At 49.1% G+C, this 17,511-nt stretch overlaps 1 protein-coding gene across 1 annotated transcript; it reads left to right on the top strand.

The window, feature by feature from the left end:
- The first annotated feature begins 3,561 nt into the window (after positions 1-3,561).
- Positions 3,562-6,142, top strand: NR0B2 (nuclear receptor subfamily 0 group B member 2). Its single transcript, XM_003271667.3, has 2 exons — positions 3,562-4,224; positions 5,546-6,142. The coding sequence occupies exons 1-2, from the start codon at positions 3,693-3,695 to the stop codon at positions 5,785-5,787; spliced, it is 774 nt and encodes a 257-aa protein (XP_003271715.1). The 5' UTR covers positions 3,562-3,692; the 3' UTR covers positions 5,788-6,142.
- Positions 6,143-17,511: the final 11,369 nt, after the last annotated feature.

Below are 17,511 nucleotides of genomic sequence, written 5' to 3'. Positions count from 1 at the left end.
GGCCGCCTCAGCTTCCCAAAGTGCTGGGATTGCAGGCATGAGCCACCATGCCCAGATGGTTTCTTTTATTTATTTTTATTAGTAGTATTTTTAGAAAGAGTCTCACTGTGTCTCACCCAGTCTAGGCTGCAGTGGCATGATCTTGGCTCACTGAAACCTCTGCCTCCTGGGTTCAAGCGATTCTCCTACCTCAGCCTCCCGAAAAGCTGGGACTACAGGCGTGCACCACCATACCTGGCTGATTTTTGTATTTTTAGTAGAGACGGAGTTTTGCCATGTTGGCCAGGCTGGTCTCGAACTCCTGACCTCAGGTGATCCATCCGCCTCGGCCTCCCAAAGTGCTGGGATTACAGGTGTGAACCCCCACATCCAGCCCTATTATTGTTATTATTATTATTTTGAGACAAGGTCTCACTCTGTTGCCCAGTCTGGAGTGCAGTGGCACGATCTTGGCTCACTGCAACCTCTGCCTCCCGGGTTCAAGCTATCCTCCTGCTTCAGCCTCTCTAGTAGCTGGGACTACAGGTGCATGCCACCACGCCTGACCCATTTTTGTATTTTTAGAAGAGACAGGATTTCACCATGTTGGCCAGGCTGGTCACGAACTCCTGACTTCACGTGATCTGCCTGCCATGGTCTCCCAAAGTGCTGGGGATTACAGGCGTGAGCCACTGCGCCTGGCCCAATTTTTATTTATTTATCTATTTTTAGTCAGGGTCTCACTCTGTTGCCCAGGCTAGAGTGCAGGGGCATGATCACAGCTCACTGCAGCCTTGCCCTCCTGGATTCAAGTGATCCTCCCACCTTAGTCTTTCGAGTAGCTGGAACTATAGGTGTGCACTACCTACCTGGCTAATTTTTGTATTTTTTTGTAGAGATGGGATTTCACCATGTTTCCCAAGCTGGTCTTGAGCTCCTGGGCTCAAGCAGCTCACCCACTGCAGCCCCCAAAGTGTTCAGATTACAGGTGTGAGCCACCGTGCCCAGCCAGTTCTTGGTTTTTTAGTATTATTCTAGTGCCTACTTCATGCTTTCTAAATATTATTTTCCACTAAAAGATTGAATCAGAGCTCTTTGGAGTATTGGTTGATTCCAGGGGCTGGAAAAGTTGATATCTTGCTATACCAGAAAGCAAGTGTTCCAGGAATTATGGAAGCAGGCCAAAATGACATGGACACCAGCTTGAACGGGTTTCCATTGACCACATTGATCAAATAAATATAAATATTCAGGGTTTGGGGGGAGGTTTTATGTGTGTGGGGGGGTTTGTTTTGTTTTGTTCTGTTTTTTTTAGACAGAGTCTTGCTCTGTCTAGAGCAAGGCAGGAGGGCAGTAACACAGTCATAACTCACTGCAGCCTTGAAGTCCTGGGCTCAAACCATCCTCTTGCCTCAGCCTCTCAAGTAGTTGGGACTACAGATATACCCCACCACACTGGCTAATTTTTTTTTTGGTAGAGATGAGGTCTCACTATGTTGACCAGGCTGATCTTGAACTCCCGAAGCCTCAAGTGATCCTCCCACCTCAACTTCCCAAAGTGCTGTGATTACAGGCGTGAGCCACCATACCTTCTTAAAGAGGGTCCTCCAAATCATAACCTTCAGGCCCCATAAAACCAATATCCACCTCCAGACATTCTTGTCACCGTTTTAAAAATGAGGAAACTGAGGCACAGAAAGAGAAAGTGATTTGCCCAAGGTCACTCAGCTAAGTGAAGAAGCAGGATTTGAACCCAGCCAGTCTGACTCCAGAGTCTGCTTCAAGGGGACACTGCGAGGATTCAGTGAGATTTAAAGACACGAAAGGAACTTTATAAATTTAAGGATTAAGATTAATAATCAAATGAAAGAGGTGTGCCTGTTTGTCCACTGGTTCTCAGCTCCACAGAGGAAAGGGGCAGAAAAATCCTCCTCCCGTATGCCAGAAACCACTTGGAATTTAACAACCAGGACCTCATTTTGTCCCCATGGCAGCCCTACAGGCAGGCATTATTGTCCCAGTGAGGCTCATTGAGGTTCGAGGATCAACCCAAGTCACACAACCGAAAAGTGATGGATTCTGGAGCAGATGCCAGGGCCGGTGATGCCAGAGCCTCTCTCTCCCCATCCAGGGCACCAGGCTGCCCAACAGCATGCAGCAGAAGGCTTGCCACGCTGGACTGGCCAAGGTCCGGGAACATGACACAACCAAGGGCCTCTCCACCTTCTCTCATCCCCTGTGCTCCACCATCTGAGAAAGATGCCCGGGACAGAGGAGCCACGTGGCAGCAGAGCAACATTTCTGCCCAGATCACAAGTGGGCAACGTCTGCAAAGTAGGCAGCAGCAAGGTGGGGGCAGCTAGCCACAAGCTCTGAGAATCTCAGGCTCTGGCTGCACAATTGGGCCAGTGGGTCCAGGGAAACAAACAAGGACTTTGGAGTCAGGCAAGATCTGGGCTTTGTCTTCCTGGTGGGATGACCTTGGGCAAGTCACTTTAACCTTTTTAGTCTCATAAAGTAAGAATCTAGCCTTAGGAGGAGGCTGCCAATATTAGAGTGGGAAGTGCCTGACACATAATAGGTGCTTAGAGAATGGCAACTATATGTATATGTATATGTATTTATATATGTATATATATCCATATACATATATAAATACATATACATATACATATACATATTTTTTGAGACCGGGTCTTGCTCTGTTGCCCAGGCTGGAGAGCAGTGGCATGATCTCAGCTCACTGTAACTTCTGCCTCCCAGTTTCACGTGATTCTTTTGCCTCAGCCTCTAGAGTAGCTGGGACTACAGGCACACGCCACCATGCCCAGCTAATTTTTGTATTTTTAGTAGAGATGAGATTTTGCTATGTTGGCCAGGCTGGTCTCAAACTCCTGACCTCAAATGATCCCCCTTCCTCAGCCTCCCAAAGGGCTGGGATTACAGGCATGAGCCACCGTGCCCGGCCGGCAACTATCTTTTATTATAATTCTGTGAGTTCTTCTCAGCAGACCTGGCCTTTCAGGAGTGGTAGGAATCAGGCTGGGGATAAGGATTCTGAAGGACCTTATTCCTGCAGGGGGCCCAGAACTGGAATCAGAGGAAGGAGGCCTCCTAGACTGGACAGCGGGCAAAGTCCTCCCAGCCCCCCAGGGTCCTGGCTCCCTTCCCTGTAGCCTGCTCCTGGCTGACAGCAGAAGCAGGGCCCCAAGGTTAGGCAAACAAGCTAGTGATAAGGCACTTCCAGGTTGGGCCTTGCATTCAAGGCCCACCCAGCTCTGGGGCTAGCTTCCTGGCTTAGCAAAAGCCCTAGTCTTTTGTGCACACAAGAGCGGGCACCAATGGGGACACCTGCTGATTGTGCACCTGGGGCCTTGGTGCCCTGGTACAGCCTGAGTTAATGACCTTGTTTATCCACTTGAGTCATCCGATAAGGGGCAGCTGAGTGAGCGGCAGGTGGCCCTGTGCCCTGCACCGGCCACTTCATTGACTGAGGTGATATCAGCGCCACGTGGGGTTCCCAATGCCTCCTCCCCCACCACTTCCCCACCATTCCTGCCAGGGGCAATGTCTGTGTTTTTTTCAATGAACATGACTTCTGGAGTCAAGGTTGTTGGGCCATTCCCCCCCCTTCCACTCACTGGGAATATAAACAGCACCCACAGCACAGAACAGAGGGCCAGAGAGCTGGAAGTAAGAGCAGAGCCCTAACCATGAGCACCAGCCAACCAGGGGCCTGCCCATGCCAGGGAGCTGCAAGCCGCCCTGCCATTCTCTACACACTTCTGAGCTCCAGCCTCAGGGCTGTCCCCCGACCCCGTAGCCGCTGCCTATGTAGGCAGCACCGGCCCGTCCAGCTATGTGCACCTCATCGCACCTGCCGGGAGGCCTTGGATGTTCTGGCCAAGACAGTGGCCTTCCTCAGGAACCTGCCATCCTTCTGGCAGCTGCCTCCCCAGGACCAGCGGCGGCTGCTGCAGGGTTGCTGGGGCCCCCTCTTCCTGCTTGGGTTGGCCCAAGATGCTGTGACCTTTGAGGTCGCTGAGGCCCCGGTGCCCAGCATACTCAAGAAGATTCTGCTGGAGGAGCCCAGCAGCAGTGGAGGCAGTGGCCAGCTGCCGGACAGACCCCAGCCCTCCCTGGCTGCGGTGCAGTGGCTTCAGTGCTGTCTGGAGTCCTTCTGGAGCCTGGAGCTTAGCCCCAAGGAATATGCCTGCCTGAAAGGGACCATCCTCTTCAACCCCGGTGAGCTCCCAGACACTCCTGGGTAGGGGGCAAGGCTGAAGCAGGGGCCAGCCAGGGAAGGTAGCTTCTAAGGGTTTGATATCTGTTATCTCATTGGGTCCTCATTTTCTTTTTATTTTTCTGAGACAGAGTCTCACTCTGTCACCCAGTCCGGAGTGCAGTGGTGCAATCTTGGCTCACTGCAACCTCTGCCTCTTGGGTTCAAGCAATTTTCTCTGCCTCAGCCTCCTGAGTAGCTGGGATTACAGGTGCCCACCACCACTCCCGGCTAATTTTTGTACTTTTTAGTAGAGATGGGGTTTTGCCATGTTGGTCAAGCTGGTCTTGAACTCCTGACCCCTCAGGTGATCCACCCACCTTGGCCTTCCAAAGTGCTGGGATTACAGGCGTGAGCCACCGTGCTTGGCCGGTTCCTCATTTTCATCAGATAGCCATCTCACAAAGAGGCACAGAGAAGCTAAGTGACTAGCTAAAGGTAACACAGCCAGGTAGGGACAGACTAGGATGGCAACTCAGGTCTATTCACTCCAGAGACTGGCCCTTGCCACTCTGCCTGAGAAATTTGCTCTGACCTTTACAGAAGGCTGCGGGGAGGTGGGGTGGGCAGACACAGCTGTGTCTCGGTCACGTCTTCAAAGGAAGGCTGCATGGTGAAGCTCTAGAGCTAAAACTCCTCTGTGGGTTCAGAAAGATCATATAGAAGAGATGACTGAAAGGGGTGTAGGGAGGACAGGAAAGGAGTCTTTATGGAATTTGGCCAGGAGAGCGGCAGATGGAGACAGTGCTGTTTGTAATCTGGAGAGCATCTGAGATGAGAGTTCCCCAGGAGTCCCTTGTGGCACGCATAAATTGTAGTAATTAATTGTAATAGTAGTAGCCAATACTCATATCACACTTACATATGTTAGGCCCTATTCTAAGGGTTTTACATATACTAGTTCATTTAAATCTCATAAAAGCCTAGGAGACAGGTCCTATTAATAGTATTATCCCCGTTTTACAGATAAAAAAACTGAAGCCCAGAGATTAAGTGACTTGCCCAAGGTCACCCAGCTAATAAGTGACAGTGCTGGGATTCATACCCAGGAAACCTAATTCTTAACCATTACTCCACACTGCCTCTTCATAAATGGATGGATGAATCCATTGAAAATTGATAAATAAATTACCTCCTCCTTTGGAGGAGGTAGTAGTGGGACCTCAGAGGCCGAGCAAAGGAGGCAGAGGGATGTCTCTGATGGCCCAGATCTTGGGCCAGTCTCGTCCTTTGGTGGCTGGGAGTAGGGTGCTCACGAGCCCTCTTCTTCCTCTCTGCCCACAGATGTGCCAGGCCTCCAAGCCGCCTCCCACATTGGGCACCTGCAGCAGGAGGCTCACTGGGCGTTGTGTGAAGTCCTGGAACCCTGGTGCCCAGCAGCCCAAGGCCGCCTGGCCCGTGTCCTCCTCACGGCCTCCACCCTCAAGTCCATTCCGACCAGCCTGCTTGGGGACCTCTTCTTTCGCCCTATCATTGGAGATGTTGACATCGCTGGCCTTCTTGGGGACATGCTTTTGCTCAGGTGACCTGTACCAGCCCAGGCAGAGATCAGGTGGGCAGAGGCTGGCAGTGCTGATTCAGCCTGGCAATCCCCAGAGGTGACCCAATGCTCCTGGAGGGGCAAGGCTGTATAGACAGCACTTGGCTCCTTAGGAACAGCCCTTCACTCAGCCACACCCCACACTGGACTTCCTTGGTTTGGACACAGTGCTCCAGCTGCCTGGCAGGCTTTTGGTGGTCCCCACAGCCTCTGGGCCAAGACTCCTGTCCCTTCTTGGGATGGGAATGAAAGCTTAGGCTGCTCATTGGACCAGAAGTCCTACCGACTTTATACAGAACTGAATTAAGTTATTGATTTTTGTAATAAAAGGTATGAAACACTTGGAGCCTGATACTGTCATTTGTGCATATGGAAGGGACTGTCTCACCTCCAGGGCCCACCCTGCTCCTATCAGAGGTAGCCCAAGGGAAAAAATCCACAGGGTTGCTGGAGCCAATTTTCCAGGGAACAGTATCAGTTCACAATCCCATCACCTCATTGTCTTTATCCTCAGGGGAAGGAGGTTGCTCTCCCATTCCCAAACCCTTCACTAACTGCTCCCCTGGCTCCTGCCCACTTCAGGAGCCCTCTTACCACAGTGAAAGCCAATCACAGCCAATCAGGAAGCAGCCCACTCCCGAATTGAAACAGACAGGGTCACTGCCATTTCTGCCGTTTGAGATCATTAACTTCCCCCATTCCTGCAGATGACAAAAGAGAGTGGTCCATTATTTTCCCATAGGGAAGGGACAAGGGTACCCAGGGCTGGCCTGGCAACTGCTTGAAGGCCAAGGCAGACCAAGGTTTAGCTGGACCACCAGGATTTGACTACATCAGTTGTTTAAGTCTGAAACCCTTCCATGACACTTGGTTCACAGCCACCGCCCTGAGGCCTCCCCAGTTTCCTTCCCTGCCCCTCTGCCCCAGCCCCTCTCCTGGGATTCTCCTCCCAGACATTCCCACTGTCTAGCAACTAAAGAGGCAACTCTTGGCATAGCCATGACCTCCCTGACTGCTCCATTCAGAATATGACTTGTGTCTATTCTGATTGGTCAATATCTGTGCCTCACTGTTTGTTAAATATTTTGACTCAGTCGCCATGGGTCAGGGTGAGTGACCTGAAGGTTGGGCAGGAAGGAGTGATAACAACACACATGCCTATAGGATTTTCCAGCCTCCCCCTTTCACCTGCAGTAAGTCCTGCCCTGACCAGTTCCCACCCCCTTCACCATAACAGTTTGGATTCTTCTCACAGGGGCGAAGTTAATGATTGCTCAATAAGAGGCCATTCACTTGGGGATAACAGTCTAGGCATCATCATTCAGGCCTTTCTCTAAGACGCCCAGGTTAGGACTATAGCTGATTGGCCTCGTACCCATTATGGTGACCCAGTGCCCGCAGCAAGGGGAACCCTATCCCTTACCCAGCCTCTCACTCACAAGTCAGACACCAGACAGAGACAAAAACACAGCTGAGATCTCACACAAATACAAACAACACAACTTGGACACCCCCCCAACACACACATACTAAGATGTACAACTCAGGCACACCTACACGGACCCATAAAACAGACTCTCCAACCACCCACTTATAGCCCAGAAAAGCACTGCCCAGATACAGTCACTCAGCAATGTACTGCAGACCCCCACACAGTCACACAGCAGAAGCACGCACACTTGCACCTGAGGGTGGGGCACACAGTGTGGAGACACCCCCATGCCAGAGTGTGTTCATCTTCCCTGCGTCATAGTAAAGGGAAAAGTGGCCCCTAAGTAGGCAGACCTGTGTCTGTGCATCTTCAGGATCCTCTTGGAGTCTGTGAGCCCAGGGCAAACTGCTCAACTTGGCATTTGGGACCCCAACTAACCATTCATCCTCTTTCCCCATGGTGACTTCAATGTCCATCCTCCTCTCAGCTCAACAACTGTCCCCACCGGGACCTAATCAAACCCCCAATAAAGGCATCCTTCAGGGCCCAGAACAAGCCCTGTATCCCCCCACCTCCCACCAGATGTCCCAAACTCAGACCTGAGGCCCCCAGGTCTCTCTCTGATCTGCCCTCCCCATCCCTCTGGCACATGCCACCCCGTGTAACCTCGTAGACGCATGAAACCACTCTTTCAAGAGCAGAAGCCCTGTTTCCCACATAGGACCCAAATCCAGAAGATTCAGGGATTTAGGGTCATTCTACATCTTTTATGCCCTACCAGTTTCTGCCTCTATTAGTTAATTGCCACATCTCTCTGAATCCTCAAGCTGGGTCTTCCCACCTCTTACCCTTCCCCTTCTCCGGCCCTGAACAACCATTAGGAAGCATTCCTCTCCATGCCCCACCCTAGGCTTTTTCCCTCAACTTATTTAATTTTTTCCATCATCCACACAGCTTCCCTTATTAACTCTACCTTGCCAGGCACCACTGATGGCTCATGCCTGTAATCCCAGAACTTTGGGAGGCTGAGGTGATAGAATTGCTTGAGCCCAAGAGTTCAAGATCAGCCTGGGCAACGTAGTGAGACTTCTGTCTCTACAAAAAATTATAAAATTAGCTAGGGGCCGGGCGCGGTGGCTCACACCTGTAATCCCAGCACTTTTGGAGGCCAAGCCAGGCGGATCACCTGAGGTTAGGAGTTCAAGACCAGCCTGGCCAACATGGTGAAACCCTGTCTCTACTAAAAATACAAAAATTAGCCGGGCATGGCAGCACTCGCCTGTAATCCCAGCTACTTGGGAGGCTGAGACAGGAGAATCGGTTGAACCCGGGAGGCGGAGGTTGCAGTGAGCCAAGATCGCACCACTGCACTCCAGCCTGGGCGACAGAGTGAGACTCTGTCTCAAAAAAATTTAAAAAATAAGGCCGGGCGGATCACGAGGTCGGAGTTCAAGACCAGCCTGGCCAAGATGGTGAAACCCCGTTTCTTTTTTTTTGAGACGGAGTCTCGCTCTGTCGCCCAGCCTGGAGTGCAGTGGCGCAATCTCGGCTCACTGCAAGCTCTGCCTCCCGGGTTCACGCCATTCTCCTGCCTCAGCCTCTTCGAGTAGCTGGGACTACAGGCGCCCGCCACCACGCCCGGCTAATTTTTTTTTGTATTTTTAGTAGAGACAGGGTTTCACTGTGGTCTCGATCTCCTGACCTCGTGATCCGCCCGCCTCGGCCTCCCAAAGTGCTGGGATTACAAGCGTGAGCCACCGCGCCCGGCCTGAAACCCCGTTTCTACTAAAACTACAAAAATTAGCCAGGTGCGGTGGCTCCCAGCTACTCGGGAGGCTGAGGCAGGAAAATCACTTGAACCCAGGTGGCAGAAGTTGCAGTGAATCGAGATTGCACCACTGCACTCCAGGCTGGGCAACAAAGTGAGACTCCGTCTCAAAAAAATAAATAACTAAAAGTAAAATAAAATAAAATAAAGTAAGCTAGGTATGGTGGCTCATGCCTGTAGTCCCAGCCACTCGAGAGGCTGAAATGGGAGGATCACCTGAGCTGGGAGTTGGAGGCTGCAGTGAGCATGGTAGCATGACTGCACTCCAGCCTGGGTGACAGAGCAAGACCCTGCCTCAAAACAAATAAAAAAACAACAAGAAGTCGCTACCTTGATCCTTTTCAAATGTCTTCCCTACCAATCCACATGGTTGGGGAGCTACACTTCTGTTTCTTGTCTGCATTTCTTGAGTCATTCCCCGTGCCCTACTTCCTTGCCTTGAGCAAGGAACATAGACAAATATGGCAAAACTAAGGAGAGAATTATGGCACAATGTGGTAAGGGGAATCGTGCTTTCTCCATGAGACTGTAGGCTTTCCAAAAGTGGGGAAGTATGTCTCCATGATCAGCATCCTGGGTTGGGATCTGTGTCTCATTGCCAGTGAGGGAAGAGGAGGAAACAGGCTCAGATGGTGTATGTAACTTAAGGTCTGGGCTGATCACTGTCTGTGCTGAGACTTTTTTTTTTTAGATAGAGTTTCGCTCTTGTTGCCCAGGCTGGAGTGCAATGGCGCGATCTCGGCTCACTGCAACCTCCGCCTCCCGGGTTCAAGCGATTCCCCTCTGCCTCAGCCTCCCGAGTAGCTGGGGTTACAGGCGCCCACCACCACGCCTGGCTAATTTTTGTATTTTTAGTAGAGACAGGGTTTCACCATGTTGGCCAGGGTAGTCTCAAACTCCTGACCTCAGGTGATCCACCCACCTTGGCCCCCCAAAGTGCTGGGATTACAGGCGTGAGCCACCACACCTGGCCTGTGCTGAGACTTGTACTCAAACCTGTGTAGTTCTGGAGGGTTCTTGTCAGCAGCACAAGCTGGAGTGAGTCATTGCCAGGATCAAGCGGTCTGGAACCAGCTCAGCCACTGCTGACTGACCATCTACCTCTCAGCCACGATTCCTGTCCTCAGGCCCAGCCAGGGATGACTCACTGGAAAGCAGGAGAGTGGCTGTGGCTCTGGGTCAGCCTAGAGTACCATTTTATTGCCGTCATTATCTCTATCTTCATTAGCTAAATCGTTGACTGCCTATTAAGTAGTCAGACAGCTGATGCATGCTGTGCCCCGAACTAACCCCACCCTGTCCTTGGGGCATTCAAATATCCTAGAATCCATGATGCTAGCAAAAAGCCAACACCCACTATCCAGCCATTAATTCATTCTATCACTCAATATCTCTCAACCTCCACTTGTACCAACCCCTGTGCTAGATGCTGGGTAGGGGGCACAGAATAAATAAGATGCATTTCTTACTCTCATGAAACATCTTGTTTGTGGCAGAGGAAGACACATAAGTAATTGTAATGCAGAGTGATCTGAGCTGTGATAGGGGTACATACAACAGGCAACAGGAGAGATTAAATCTGCCTGAAGGTGGGAAAAATGCTTCACCCAAGTGGTGACTGGTTTGAGCTAAAGAGAAGGAATAGGGTTTTGCTAGGCAACCCAAGGGATGGGCATTCCAAACAGATATATGCAAAGGCACAGAGATGTCAGAGAGCAAGAGGTGCTTAGTTAACTGCAAGTGATGTGTGGGGCCCAGGGTAGCAGGAAATGGGCCTGGAGAGATGACAGGGACCACCTCACAGAACAAGACAGCAGAGAAAAGAAATCTCAGTGAAACTGATGGAGGCGACAATGCTAAGATCTCAGGGGAGTCAGAGTTAACAAAGGAGACCTCCTCTTCCTGGCAGGGTATGGCCAGAAGAAACCCCAGGCTGTAGCTGCTCACTGTGGGTAGCTACTAAACTATAACCACATAACATTTATTGAGAACTGTGCTCTAAACACATTTCCTGGATTATGGTATTTCATTCTCACAACTCTGTGCTGGAAGTAGTATCATTATCTCCAACCGCTTTATCTTTCTTTTTGAGACACAGTCTCACTCTGTTGCCCAGGGTGGAGTTCTGTGGTGCGATCTCGGCTCACTGCAACCTCCTGGGTTCAAGCAGTTCTCATGCCTCAGTCTCCCGAGTAGCTGGGATTACAGGCATGCACCACCACACCCAGCTGATGCTTTTTGTATTTTTTTGTTTTTTGTTTTTTGTTTTTTTTTATTGAGACAGAGTCTCACTCTGTTGCCCAGGGTGGAGTTCAGTGGAGCGATCTCAGCTCACCGCAACCTCCACCTCCCAGATTCAAATGATTCTCCTGTCTAACCTCCCAAGTAGCTGGGATTACAGGCCTGTGCCACCACGCCCTGCTAATTGTGTATGTTTAGTAGAGACGGGGTTTCTACATTTGGTCAGGCTGGTCTCAAGCTCCCAACCTCAGGTGATCCGCCCATCTCGCCCTCCCAGAGTGCTGGGATTACAGGCGTGAGCCACTGTGCCAGGCCTTTTATGTATTTTTTAGTAAAGACAGGGTTTCACCATGTTAGCCAGGCTGGTCTCAAAGTCCTGACCTCAGGTGATCCGCACGCCTCCGCCTCCCAAAGTGCTGAGATAAGAGGCATGAGCCACTACGCCCGGCCTCCATCCATTTCACAGACAAAGAAACTCAAGGAGTGAAGGACATGCCAACGTGCCAAACTGGTATCTTGATCATTTTGCGTTGAAAATCTTGGAGAAATTGTAGTTTCAGAAAGGGCAAGCTGACCTGCCTCTTCCTGCATGCAGCAAGCCATCAAGATTCCTCTGTGAGGGATACCCTCCCTATACCAGGGCAAAAAATTACCCCTGATTACCAGAGACTGGGAACTCAGGGCTGCAACGGATCTGAATAAATATACTTTTCAAAGTAACCCTTATCTTCCACTAGTTTTACACTAAATATCTCATCACTCACCTAGAAATTTACTGCCCCTAGCCGGATGTCGCTTGTCCTGTGACTTCTCAAATTTACTGTTGTCTAAAAAGTATAAAAGCATCTTGTGGCCGGGCTCACACCTGTAATCCCAGCACTTTGGGAGGCTGAGGCGGGAGGATCACCTGAGGTCCGGAGTTTGAGACCAGCCTGGCCAGCATAGTGAAACCCTGTCTCTACAAAAAATACAAAAATTAGCCGGGCTTGTTGGCAGGTTCCTGTAATCCCAGCTACTCAGAAAGCTGAGGCAGGAGAACCGCCTGAACCCAGGAGGTGGAGGTTGCAGTGAGCCGAGATCACGACATTGCACTCCAGCCTAAGCAACAGAGTGAGACTCCGTCTCAAAAAAAAAAAAAAAGAAGCATCTTGTTTTGACCACTTCTTCAGACTTCACTCTCTTGTGAAGATCCCCACGTACATGTAAAACTAATAAAATATTATATAATGTTAAAATATTACATAATAATAGGCCAGGCTCATGGCCGGGCGTGGTGGCTCACGCCTGTAATCCCAGCACTTTGGGAGGCCGAGGCAGGCGGATCACGAGGTCAGGAGATCGAGACCATCCTGGCTAACACGGTGAAACCCCGTCTCTATCAAAAATACAAAAAATTAGCTGGGCGTGGTGGTGGGCACCTGTAGTCCCAGCTACTCGGGACGCTGAGGCAGGAGAATGGCGTGAACCTGGGAGGTGGAGCTTGCAGTGAGCCGAGATTGCACCACTGCACTCCAGCCTGGGCGACAGAGCAAGACTCCATCTCAAAATAATAATAATAATAATAATAATAATAATAATAATAATAATAGGCCAGGCTCAGTCGCTCACGTCTGTAATCCCAGCACTTTGGGAGGCCGAGGTAGGCAGATCATCTAAGGGTCAAGAGTTCGAGATCAGCCTGGCCAACATGGTGAAACCCCATCTCTACTAAAAATACAAAAATTAGCCGGGTGTGGTGGCGCATGCCTGTAATCCCAGCTACTCAGGAGACTGATGCAGGAGAATCACTCGACCCCAGGAGGCGGAGGTTGCAGTGAGCCAAGATCTGCCTGGGTGACAGAGCAAGACTCTGTCTCAGAAAAAAAAAATTATATAATAATAATGTATGATTTTCTCCTGTTAATTTACCATGTGTGAACTTAGTTTCTATATCCAGCAGAAGAAGTCCCATAAGAGCTAAGGGGGGTTGGAAGTGATCTCTCACTCTCCTGCAGAAGTACAGAGAGGTTAAGTAAAGTGCTCGAGGTTACACAGTTAATAAGTGACAGAATCAGGATTTGAGCTTAGATGATCTGTCTTCAGGGCCCATGCTCTTAAACACTATACTTGTGTCTTTAAAAGTCAGGGGTGAGCCAGGTGCAGTGTTTCAAGTCTGTTATCCCAGCTACTGGGGAGGCTGAGGCAGGGGGATGGCTTGAGGCCAGCAGTTCAAGGCTGCAGTGAGCTATGATTGTGCCAATGGACTCTAGCCTAGGTGACAGACTGAGACACTATCTCTAAAAAATATGTGTGTAATAATGAGGTGGGTGGATCACTTGAGGCCAGGAGTTCAAGATCAGCCTGGTCAACGTGATGAAACCCCGTCTCTACTAAAAATACAAAAACTAGCTGGGCGTGGTGCTTGCCTGTAGTCCCAGCTACTTAAGATAGGAGGCTGAGGCAGGAGAATGGCCTGAACCCGGCAGGCAGAGGTTGCAGTGAGCCGAGATTGCATCACTGCATGCACTCCAGCCTGGGTGACCAAAAAAAAAAAAAGTATGTAATAAAATAAAAAATAAATAAAATCCAGATATGATGTGGGTTTAAACCTAGATAAGATGGTCCTATCTACAATTTCTCACTCATTAGAAAACTTTTTTATTTTTTATTTTTACTTTATTTTATTTTTTATTTCTTTTTTCTTTTCTTTTTTTTTTTTTTGAGACGGAGTCTCGCTCTGTCGCCCAGGCTGGAGTGCAGTGGCGCAATCTCGGCTCACTGCAAGCTCCGCCTCCCGGGTTCAAGCCATTCTCCTGCCTCAGCCTCCAGAGTACCTGGGACTACAGGCGCCCACTACCACACCCGACTAATTTTTTGTATTTTAAGTAGAGACGGGGTTTCACTGTGTTAGCCAGGATGGTCTCGATCTCCTGACCTCGTGATCCGCCTGCCTCAGCCTCCCAAAGTGCTGGGATTACAGGCGTGAGCCACCCCGCCCGGCCTTTTTATTTATTTTTTCTTTTTTTTTTTTTTTTTTTTTTTGAGACAGAGTCTTGCTTTGTCACCCAGGCTGGAGTGCAGTGGCGCGATCTCGGCTCACTGCAAGCTTCGCCTCCTGGGTTCATGCCATTCTCCTGCCTCAGCCTCCCAAGTAGCTGGGACTACAGGTGCCCGCCACCATAGCCGGCTAATTTTTTTGTATTTTTAGTAGAGATGGGGTTTCCCCGTGTTAGCCAGGATGGTCTCGATCTCCTGACTTTGTGATCCGCCCACCTCGGCCTCCCAAAGTGCTGGAATTACAGGCGTGAGCCACCGTGCCCGGCTTATTTTTTATTTTTATTATTTTTTGTAGAGACAGGGTCTCACTATGTTGCCCAGGCTGGTCTCCAACTCCTGGCCTCAAGCGATCCTTCTGCCTCGGCCTCTCAAAGCAATGGGATTATAAGCGTGAGCCACCATGCCTGGCCATGTTTTTCAATTTTTAAAATTCATCATATAGCTGTATATTTGCTATCACAAGGTAACTATTGCTTTCTGAAATGAGTTATTTTCACTTTTAATATTTTTACATTTTAAATATTGAGTAAAACAAAATAATATTCATAAATATGTGTAAAGTATAAAGAATAACAGAATGAACTCTATTATTGTTTCACAGGTCATTATTACCTAATGGTAATAATGAAGTCCCTTTCTAAATCTATCATTTCCCTCCAAAGGTAACAACTACCCTGGATTTTATGTTAATCAGTTATTTGCTTTTCTTCCTGATTTTAAAGCATATTTATTTATATAGCCCTCAGAATATTTTTTAGTCTGCATTTTTGGAACTTTGCATAAATAAAACAATTCTGTGTTTTCTGACTAGGTTTGCCTGAGATTATTAGTACAAAAAGCCAGCTTTTTGCACTTAAAAAGACTGTAGCTATGAATATTTATATATACTATGAAATAAAAAACAAATCCAGACTTGGTAAGGAGAGATTTTACTATAATTTTTTTTTTTTTTTTTGAGACAGAGTCTCCCTCTGTTGCCCAGGATGGAGTGTGCAGTGGTGTGATCTCGGCTCACTGCAACCTCCGCCTCCTGGATTCAAGCGATTCTCGTGCCTCAGCTTCCCTGAGGAGCTGGGATTACAGGCGCATACCACCACGCGTGGCTAATTTTTGTATTTTTAGTAGAGACGGGATTTCACTCTGTTGGCCAGGCTGGTCTCCAACTCGGGACCTCAAGTGATCCGCCCACCTCAGCCTCCCAAAGTGCTGGGATTACAGGCATTAGCCACTGCACCCAGCCATTATAATTTTTTTTTTTTTGAGACAGATTCTCATTCTGCTGCCCAGGTGGGAGTGCAAGGCACAATCATGGTTCACTGTAGCCTTGCTCTCTTGGGCTCAAATGATCCTCCCACCTCAACCTCCCGACGTGCTAAGATTACAGGTGTGAGTTACCACACCCTGCCAGGAGAGATTTTATTTGAAAGGATTATTGCAAGGGAAGAAAGGAACTATTGCAATAGGGGGAGGAAGAATATTGCAGCAGGGAGGACCCTCTGACCATAATATCTGCAAGTGACTCAAGGGTTAGGCAAAAAGGGTTCTTCTCTCATAGAGAGGAGTAAACAGGGCAGAACTGGGTGGGAGGAAGTGGGATGATCAGGAGTGGCATGATGGGACAGTAGATCAGATAATGCTTTACCCTGAAGCCAGCCTATTCTCAAGAGCGGCTGTTAAGGAGGAGATGTGCGCTGGCTCAAGCTGAGGGTAAGCCAAAGTTCAGGAAGTTGGGGGAAGGAGAGAAGTTTTAACCAAAGTTTGTTCCAGCTGATCAGTGGGGACAAGAAGTTCCTCAAAGCTTTCATGAGGAGATTTGGAATTTGGAGTCTGTGTCTGGTTTTGTCATTGGTGAACCAGAGGGGCATACACCAGTCTTATCTAACTCACTTGCGGAAGGATTTTTTTTGCAGTATGCCGTGTTCCAGAATACAAAACAGTGGGAAGGCGTTTCTTAAGCTTTAGTTTTCCAGGATCACAGGGCTTGGGTAAAAGTCAACATTATCAATAAGTCTTCTGATAAACAGGTGCAGTCATTTTTTTTGTTGTTGTTTAGACAAGGGTCTTGCCAACTTGGCCAGGCTGGTCTCAAACTCCTAAGATCAAGGGATCCTCCTACGCCAGCTTGCCAAAGTGCTGGGATTACAGGCGTGAGCCACTGCGCTCGGCCCTTTATTTTTTGTTTTTGTTTGAGGTCTCTCAATCTACAGGTTCCTCCTATCACCCAGTATAATGTGTAAACTTTGTCTGAATTATGAATCAATGAATCAATAGTAATCAAATAACCCAATTAAAAAACGGACAAAGAGGGCCGGGCGCGGTGGCTTACATCTGTAATCCCAGCACTTTGGGAGGCCAAGGCGGGTGGATCACCTGAGGTGAGGAGTTCGAGACCAGGCTGACCAATATGGTGAAACCCCGTCTCTACTAAAAATACAAAAATTAGCCAGGCGTGGTGGCATGCACCTGTAGTCCCAGCTACTCGGGAGGCTGAGACAGGAGAATTGCTTGAACCCGGGAGGCGGAGGTTGCAGTGAGCCAAGATCCCACCATTGCACTCCAGCCTGGATGACAGAGCGAGACTCCATCTCAAAAAAAAAAAAAAAAAAAAAAAAAAAAAAAAAAGACAAAAAGGCGGGGCACCGTGGCTCACGCCTGTAATCCTAACACTTTGGGAGGCTGAGGCCAGTGGATCACTTGAGCCCTGGAGTTCAATACCAGCCTGGGCAATGTAGTGAAACCCCATCTCTACAAATAGTTTAAAAAATTAGCCAGGCATAGTGGGTTGCATCTGTGGTCCCGGCACTCCAGCCTGGGCGACAGAGCGCGACCCCAACTCAAAAATAAATAAAATATGACCTACAAGTGCTGAGTCAAATGATGTAGCTTTGCTTTTACTAGATAACGCCGATTGTTTTCCAAAGTGGTTGTATCAACTTACATTTCCACCAGCAGCGTATGAGAGCTCCAGTTCCACCATGTTGCCATCGACTCGAAGGTTTTAAAGTTTGCCAACTTAGTGGATGCAAAGTGGGTCTCGCTGCATTTCCTTTATTATTGAGTTGCGTATCTTTTCTTTAACGTAAGCCTCTAGCAACTCATAGCACTTTCATTGTAAATTGGACCTGCGTGTCTCCTCTTTTGTGAAGCATCTGCGGCCCATTTTTCTACTGGGT

This window comes from Nomascus leucogenys, chromosome 24 (genome assembly GCF_006542625.1).
Source record: "Nomascus leucogenys isolate Asia chromosome 24, Asia_NLE_v1, whole genome shotgun sequence".
NCBI classification, from domain to species: domain Eukaryota; kingdom Metazoa; phylum Chordata; class Mammalia; order Primates; family Hylobatidae; genus Nomascus; species Nomascus leucogenys.
This window is presented reverse-complemented; position numbering and strand designations above follow the sequence as displayed.

Excerpts from the sequence above, each read along its gene's own strand:
- NR0B2 (XM_003271667.3), top strand. The coding sequence starts at position 3,693 with ATGAGCACCAGCCAACCAGGGGCCTGCCCATGCCAGGGAGCTGCAAGC. Across the intron at positions 4,225-5,545 it reads GACCATCCTCTTCAACCCCG|ATGTGCCAGGCCTCCAAGCC; the intron begins GTGAGCTCCCAG and ends CTCTGCCCACAG.